Source organism: Saccostrea echinata, unplaced genomic scaffold (assembly GCF_033153115.1).
Source record: "Saccostrea echinata isolate AGI-Se365-2 ecotype Australia unplaced genomic scaffold, CSIRO_AGI_Sech_v1 ptg000054l, whole genome shotgun sequence".
Lineage (NCBI taxonomy): Eukaryota > Metazoa > Mollusca > Bivalvia > Ostreida > Ostreidae > Saccostrea > Saccostrea echinata.
Genome location: NW_026889803.1, coordinates 35,915,001 through 35,923,589, shown reverse-complemented (window position 1 = coordinate 35,923,589; position 8,589 = coordinate 35,915,001). Strand labels below are relative to the sequence as shown.

Here is an 8,589-nt window from a genome sequence, read left to right as displayed (position 1 = left end):
GTAGTTTCTTTCTTTCTTTTTAAAATCAAAATTATTTCATCCACCATATACCATAAATTTCCCTTTACAAAGTTAATGTTTTGATGTTATAATACATGTAGTTCAAAATTACTCAATATCAAAATGATATTTTACAATCAAAATGTTAAAATATTAAAAAGCTCACATTCATTGTTAAAAAAATAAAAGCTTTTTGAGATCCATTAAATAATGCATGCCAGTTCATCATCACTGTACGCTTTTCATTAATTTCTCAACTAAATTAAAATACATGTCACTTGCTCGTATAAGCATCTCCAATCTGATTAAAATCAGATCTTTGTTACGCTCCGAAATTCTGATGGTCGCTGTAACCATCAGAATTTCGGAGCATAACAAAGATCTGATTTTAATCAGATTGAAGCATCTCTAGATACATCATTCATGCAAGTTTGTTCCTGGTATAGGACTTACCAATTACATGGGAATGGACCTGCTTCAAAGACTTTACTTTGGCCACTGATCTGTAAAGACAGTCTAAGGTCAGACACAACATCCAAAGCAAGTCTGGTAGTGATGCATCCTTAGCTGTATCATCCATGCTAGTTTGGTCAAGTAGCCCTTATAGTTACAATGGAATGGACCTGCTACAAAAACTCTGCCTTTGGCATTTACCTGAACATTTCAGTTGCAACATCTGAAGCAAGTCTTGTGTAAATCCCTAGCTGTATTTCTTCTGTGCAAATTGTGGTCCTGGAAGAGCAATAATTACCAGGAAATGGGGCTGATCCAAAAACTTTAATCTGGTCATTTATCCAGGAAATGTACAGTACATACTTGCCTATAGGTCGGTCCGCCTATAAGTTGGTTGTATTTTTTGAGGTTGTTTTGGAGGGATTTGCCATTGTCCCACCTATAAGTCGGTACAACTTTTTGCCAGAATCGTTTGACAATTTCAAATTAATGCTCTGATGTTTTAACCTGATTTCAATTAATATTTTTTAAAAATGATGCCGATATTTAATTTTAAATCATTAAACAATCAGTAATACACACTTAAGATAAAAATATTAAAATGGGTAAATACTTGTACTTTATAAACGATAATAGTCGAAAATGTTTATAAAATCCCAAATTTCCCTGTCCAGAAAAATGCCAATTTTTTATGACTCGCCTGTAAGTCTGGACATAGAGTTTTGGACCAAAATTTAACTCCCCCTAAAAACAACTTATAGTTGTTCTGTACACGGATGCAATATGGAAATCAAGTCTAGTAGTATGCATCCTTAGATGCATCAACCATGTAAGTTTGGTCCTCCAGTACTGTTCACTTTGCTTGGGAAATGACCTATCCCCATAATTTTAATCTGACCACTTTTCTAGAAAATACTTAGGTCAGATTTACCAACTGAACTAGTGGTAACCTTCTCTTGATGCATTATCCATGCAAGTTTAGTCCAAGTTGGGCTTATAGTTACTTGGGAAATGGATTTGCTGCCAAAATTTAACCTTGAATATGAAATACAATGCCAAGGGTACATAACATAAGCTCTGACTTTTTGAGGTGAGCTCCCTAACGGCTTATCAATTATTTTACAGAACTGTTCACCATCATTTACAATAAACTGTCTTATTTTGGGGCAAAACTTTATTTGACGTGGCAATGTTTCAAGACATATATAAACCAAAGAAAAGCAATGGCCACCAAGGGAAATTACCCCTAGGCACATGAATGGCATCCAAACAATGATAGTTAAGGATAATGGCATATTATAAAGTAGTGATATCTCAAGTTGGAAATATAGTTAATTTGTACATAATTCTTCCATAAAGAAGCAGACAATTGGTAAGATAAGACATTACTTGCAGGCAATGGCTATAAATTAATCTTTCTTTTTTAATTTCAGAAATATATCCAAGACTCATAAATCTTGCTGCAGTGAGATATAATACAAATCCAGAGGGACACAAAAGATAACCTGTTTGTCATTCTCTTTTAGCCTAAATGAATTAGTAAATGAAGTGAATCCAAAATATTTTACAAGCAATAGAAAGAGCTACATATACATGATTATGTTAGGTAGAACATTTGTACAAAAGCAATGCCTTGGTGCCATGAATCAAAATTGAAGCAACGATACATTAGGGTTGCTGTCCAGAATTTGACATGTACCCGGAGTGGTTTTTAGGACACATATAATCAATATTTATAGGAGGTGGGGCTATCGATCGGTGTCTGTGTCAATATATCTCTCTCCCCTCTCTCTCTCTCTAGAAATATGTATGGCCAAGGTTAAAGTTTTTCAAAAGTAGATCAAACTCCAAAGTCTAGGTCAAAATTGTTGGTACCCAAGGAAACATCTTGTCACAAGAAATACACATGCAAATTATTAAAGTCTTAACACCAACAGTTCAAAAGTTATGGCCAATGTTAAAGCTCTTCAAAAGTAGGTACTCCAAAATGAAGGTCAAGAGGTCAATTATGTACTCAAAGGAAGATCTTGTCCCAAGTAATACACATGTAAATATGAAAGCCCTAGCACCAACTGTTCTGAAGTTATGGCTAAGATTAAAGTTTTTCAAAAGTAGATCAAACTCAAAGATCAATGTCATGAGGTCAAAAATTTTAGTACCCAAGGAAAGGTCTTGTCACAAGTAATTAATAAAACCCTAGCACCAACAATTAAAAAGATATGACTAAGGTTTGAATTTTTATAAAGAAGTTCATACTCCAAGGTCAAGGTCAAAGGTCACAAATGTTTGTATCTAAGGGAAGGTCTTAAATACAAGGAATACATGTGTGAAAAGTGAAAGTCCTAGCACTAATCATTCAAAAGCTATGGCCAAGATTAAATTTTTTTCAATAGTAGGTCAAACTCCAGGGTCAAGATCAAGAGGTCAAATAAGAAGGTTTTTAAAGATCTTTTTTCTCTACAATACCTGTGCAAGCTTGATATCAATATAACAAATCATGTCTTTGCTGTTCTTAAAAAAGACTTTAAAAGATTTGTAAAAGATTGATACTTTGTGCCAAGTTTGGTTGAAATTGCCCCACTGGCTCTGGAGAAGATAAAAATATGAAAAGTTTACGATGACTATTACAACAACAGTTAAAGGACAATTTTGATCAGAAAAGCTCACTTGAGTTAACCAGAAGTCTCTATTGAGACTGTAGCTCTACTGGTTTGTACTTATAACAAAGTAAGAGAAAAGTAGCACTTGGACTTGAAACTTTGCAACAGCAATAAATAAATAATAATCCTTGTTTTACTCTCTTTTTGTGGCAAGATGAACTGCAATCAGACTAAAACTGTAGAAGGAGTTCTTTTAAAAGAATATCAGAGAAATTTCGATTTTAGTTACCATGGCAACATCATTCATCAAAATCAAAAAACAATAAAGACAATTATGTATCTCAGTGTAGTCTACTTGCATGCCAAGTTATATTAAAATCAGACCAATCTGTAGGCAAAGTAATGTTTTGAAAGTATATCAAAGAAATTTCAATTTTTTTGTAACCATGGCAACACTTCATCAAAATCAAAAAATGGATATGCAGAATGATTTATCTCAGTGTAATCTACTTGTGTGCCACGTTATATTGAAATCAGACCAAAACTGTAGGAGGAGTAGGGTTTTGAATGTATTTTACAGAAATTTCTATTTTTAGTAACCATGGTAACAACGCTCATCAAAATCAAAAACCGATACACAGAATTATGTATCTTAGTGTGGTCTACTTGTGTGCCAAGTTATATTGAAATCAGACCAAAACTGTAGGAGGGGTACCATTTTGAATGCATTTTACAGAAAATTCTATTTTTAGAAACCATGGCAACACCATTCATCAAAATCAAAAACCAATATACAGAATTATGTATCTTAGTGTAGTCTATTAATGTGTGCCAAGTTATATTGATATCAGACCAAAACGGTTGGAGGAGTAGCATTTTGAATGTATTTCACAGAAATTTCTATTTTTAGAAACCAAGGAACACCTTCACTGAATTCAAATACCGATACACAGAATTATGCATCTTAGTTAGTCTATTTGTGTGCCAAGTTATATTGAAATCAGACCAAAACTGTAGGAAGAGTAGCATTTTGAAAAATTGTTTACAGACAGACAGACAGACGGAGGGACGGCGGACACCTTACTATTGCATAAGGTCTTCTGGTCTCTGACCAGTAGAGATAAAAACTAAACACATCCAATCTCCCAGCAAGATTCCATCAGAGAATATACATTGTACTCTCTTATAGATTCACACTTAATATCTTCAATTTAACCTAATTACTTACTAGTGCCACTGTAAATATAGATACAAACAATTTATAGAGTCCAGCTCAATCTAAGACAAGTAATAGGTAGCATTTCACCATTCTAATTTTTCGATTTTTGTTGGAATACTCATTGTTGCAAAATGTTTGATCCTCTCCCATTCAGGCCCAATCTCTCACCAGAGGGCGTATTAGGCTCCACTCCAACTGTGTAAACGAAGCTTGCAAGCTTGGGAGCTCGCTTCCTGGTGAGAGATTGATTTACAGTAGGCCATGATTGAATGAGAAGAGAATATTTTGTAACTCATTAAAATATTGACCAATCAAAGTAAAACATAATTGGGAAAATAGCCTTTGATGCAACTTTTCAATATCCAGTTGCAGTTTAAGTAACAATTATTGTATATTGTTGCATGTAATTGCAATAGAGAATAAAATCAAACTGAATGTCAAAACATAGAATTTATTTCAAAAGTGGGAGAGGATTTTTTGATATTTACATGAGTGCAAAGCAAAACTTGGGGGGGGGGGGGGGCAGCCTTTCAATGAATGAACATGTTCAACAGTAAAAGGTCACAGCCATATGTTTGGAAAAAAGGGGGGCTGTCCCCCTCCTCCCAATACTATGTGCCTGACATGCAGTGAAAATGAGAAATAAAATGGGGACATGCACATGTATTATAGTTCAATCCACACTTTGCAAAAGTTGTCCCTTTGCAGGGTGAAGCAAAAGGTCAAAAGGAAAAGAAATGATGTTTCTCCTCTTTATACTCTCAAACATTTGGGCGTGCCTTGATAAATCCACTACATTAACATTTTTTTCTTTCGGTGTATGGCTAGCCCCATGCTGGGGCAATCAATGTACAAGATGCACAGATTGTTTCCAGTCAAATGACAAAGTAACAAACCAGAAACTGTGAGGATTCTATGGGTTTTTCCCCAAAGATGGTCGACCCCCCCCCCCCCCCCCCCGTAATTTTGCCGATTCATAGAACATGTAGAAAACATATATCTACTATATATTTGTACCCCCTCAATAATAACGTCAGATGACCCTTTTTTTGCTTGTCATCGAATTTTTGGTAGTTGATAGTGCCCCCAACTGAATGGATGGGCCCACTCAAAGTAAAACTGATATTGTTTCCTTCGGGCCTGTTTGTACATATATAGGCCCCTGCTGTTTGTCTGTTTCCAGGTGCATATCTTGCTTTTAAAACACTACCTCTAAAGGTCTGTTCACATGGTAATTTTGGAGCTCTAGTAACTGCTCAGCAGCTGCACCAGGAAGTATAGGTCCCTAGCTGCACTGGCTGTGCGAACTGTGCATGTAAAACATATTTTCCCGCTCTGGCATATTGACTGACGGCAAGCGGTAAATCTAATACTGAAGACTCCCGACTCTCTCGGTTTTCTATTAACATTCTTCATACCACTGTATAGAATCGCTTCATACTTGCCAGGCACATTTTCTGCGTTGAAATCAATACGTTCACACATTATATAAATAGTGCACGTTTTTGAGGGTAACAGTTGAAATTGACACCCCAAGGAAAACCATTGTCAACCGACGCGTCAGCGGAGGTTGACAATGGTTTTCCGAGGGGTGTCAATTTCAACTGTTACCCTCAAAAACGTGTACTATTTATTTTATTATACTGAATGTCTTATTGATTTCGGATGTCATAAAAAAATTCGGAGATCGTCGTTAAGTTCACGCTTAGAAAGCTTTCAAACTCCCCGCTTCTATTTTTCTCAATAAGAAAGCTTCGGAAAAGATTTACCAACCTCTTTATTGTTTGTTTGCTACTCAAAAAGTCCTTTATCATCTAAAGTTTGCACTCGCAAGGATGTTTCGTCTGTCGTTTGTTGTTTTCAAGTAAGCTACATCGGACGCAAGCTTTTATTGACGTCGTTTATTCGGCTTCTTTCAAACGCACAACCGACGTTTTGAGAATTCTACGGTGAACCGTACGCGCATGATTTGAACGCATGTGATATTTTCGTAATGTTACCCGTTGTCAAGTCTGTTGCTAACGCTGAGGGTAACATTACGGATTGTTAAATGCGTCTAAACCAATCAGATTTTAGTATTTAACATGAAAGTATAATAAACATAAATATATCAACAATGTAGAAACCAAAAACGGATACCGAATCCTTGAACTGCTCAATTTAACGTTAGACCATGAATGCCACAATTCGCATAATATTTTTTTGTTTATGTGAATTTAGTTCCACAAAGTTAGTAATTTGTATGAAAAAATTGAACCGAATCTGTTTTAAAAGCGATGCGGAGAATATCATGAAACATAAATTAAAAAAAAAAAACGTCGGGGATTCGGCAATACTAGATTTACCTTGTTTACCACCTGCTAACTTTCGTTTTGAGAATAGTAAGCGTTTCTTGGGAGTCAGGAATTATCAATATTATACGATATATTATGGATCTATTATAAAAAGAAACTTTAAAGTGTCGATTAGATAAAAGAAATGCCTATATACCCGGATTGTGAGGATGCAAGTGACCCAGAATGTATGCCACATGGTCATAGATGGCGATCAAGATTTCAATGCATATTGAATCAACTCCGTGCACACCCGGATTCCAGCAAACTTGAGAAGTCTGACATTGACAAGATACCGTTTGCAGTTTGTACGTGCACCCAGAAACCAAGAGATGACACTGTGCAACTTGGTAACTCAACTTTATTCACAGATTGTTAATTATTTTCATACTTGAAATGCAGCCACATTATTGATTACTCTTCCTATAATTATCCCCCCCCCCCTTTTCATGATATTTCTGGCACATTTGTCGCGTACATTATAAAGATTCGAGCTTTTAACGCATGCAATTTCCCCCCTAAATAAAATGGCTGAAGTTTTTTTTGTTCAATGTTGGTCTATTTTTAGCAATGGGGAATTCTAAGGGCGTAATGTAAAGTTTGGAATGGGTTGTGGTGACGTGGAGTAGAGAAAGAAACTATGGACACTTAGTAGCAATGCCTAATAATTTTTAAGGAGTCAAATAATTGTCAGTTTTTTATCTTTGTTGTGTAAAGTATGACCCACTGATTCCATATCAGCAATCATTTCTCAAATCGGGTGAAAATTAAGTCTTGTATGAATGTTTAAAAAATGCAGAATTCATACAGAGTTATCTATCTTTCTGAGGAAAATGATTAGAAATTGTACATTGGCCAATAAAAAGCAGATAATAATACAGGAATGCAAGATCAAAATATTTTTAGAATATAACCTACATATGTAGGTACCAGTTATTGAATTTTATCTTAAATTTCACAGTATTCTTGTGCCGTTGTTGAAACACAGAAGTATATATTGACACTAGATGTAAAATGCAAGAGTTGTCTTCCTTTGATTTCCTTATTAATATACAGTGGCTTATGTGTCATTATGCATATGACGTATTGTCATTTCTAGTAATGAACTTATCAATAAAAGTTAAATTATGATTATAGATTATGTTTGTATTTGACTTTCATTGTTTTCTTCATCAAAGTAAGTCAATCTTGAAATTTATTCTTGTTAACTTTGAGATGCACCCTATTTTCGCCTTCGCACATGAAATAACTTTTGATACAAGCTTTAATTGATAAAATACTTCAGTTGTTTAAGGACACAGTTCAAAAACATGAATTTAAAATTGTATCACCTTAACATTGTTCAACATGAAGTAAACAGACGTCAGACATTCAATTTGAATTGTTCACATTTTTTTCTACACACGTGTTGGCTGCCATATTGGATATGAATGAGCCGATTTTAGCTACAGTATGCCTTGGAAAATTTGTGTGGCGACCAAGAACGGTTGAATACTTGCCTGCATGTGATATGCATTTGTTTGTAGTGGAATACCTGAGGAAGCTATTAATGCAAGTTTTGACAAATTACTCGTCTGTATATGAAAATTAGAGATATTTTAATTTTTCAATCTATTTTTAAAACGTCTAATTGTGCCATACTTCAAACGTTTAGGGTTGGTAATTCTAGGGGGCATCTCAAACTTCATAGAAAGGTCATCAAAACGTTTGAAAACACGAGGGAAAGTAGTTTATGAAGCCGTACTTTTCAAGCTCTTTTCTGATACGGAATCAAAACGAGGCTGAGGAAATTTGGAAAGTTATCTCCCCCTTGCTTGGGCATTGCTACACTTAGTTGAAACATTCATTTTCTTTTTTATAAATCCTGCTTGAAAAATGGGAGTATATAGTGATGGGGGTTCCCATCCTTCTGTCTGTACATCTGTTAGATAGAATGTTCTATCATTAAAGTGATATTGTCCTATGGACCCGGTTTAACGATATA

General features: G+C 35.1%; 1 protein-coding gene across 1 annotated transcript in view; it reads left to right on the top strand.

The window, feature by feature from the left end:
• The first annotated feature begins 6,675 nt into the window (after positions 1-6,675).
• LOC133204510 (uncharacterized) overlaps positions 6,676-8,589 on the top strand; it is a 6,664-nt gene continuing 4,750 nt past the window's right edge. Inside the window, exon 1 of the mRNA XM_061340259.1 lies at positions 6,676-6,955. Coding sequence (XP_061196243.1) covers positions 6,751-6,955 — 205 coding nt within the window. The 5' untranslated portion in view covers positions 6,676-6,750. The remainder of the gene's footprint in view (positions 6,956-8,589) is intronic.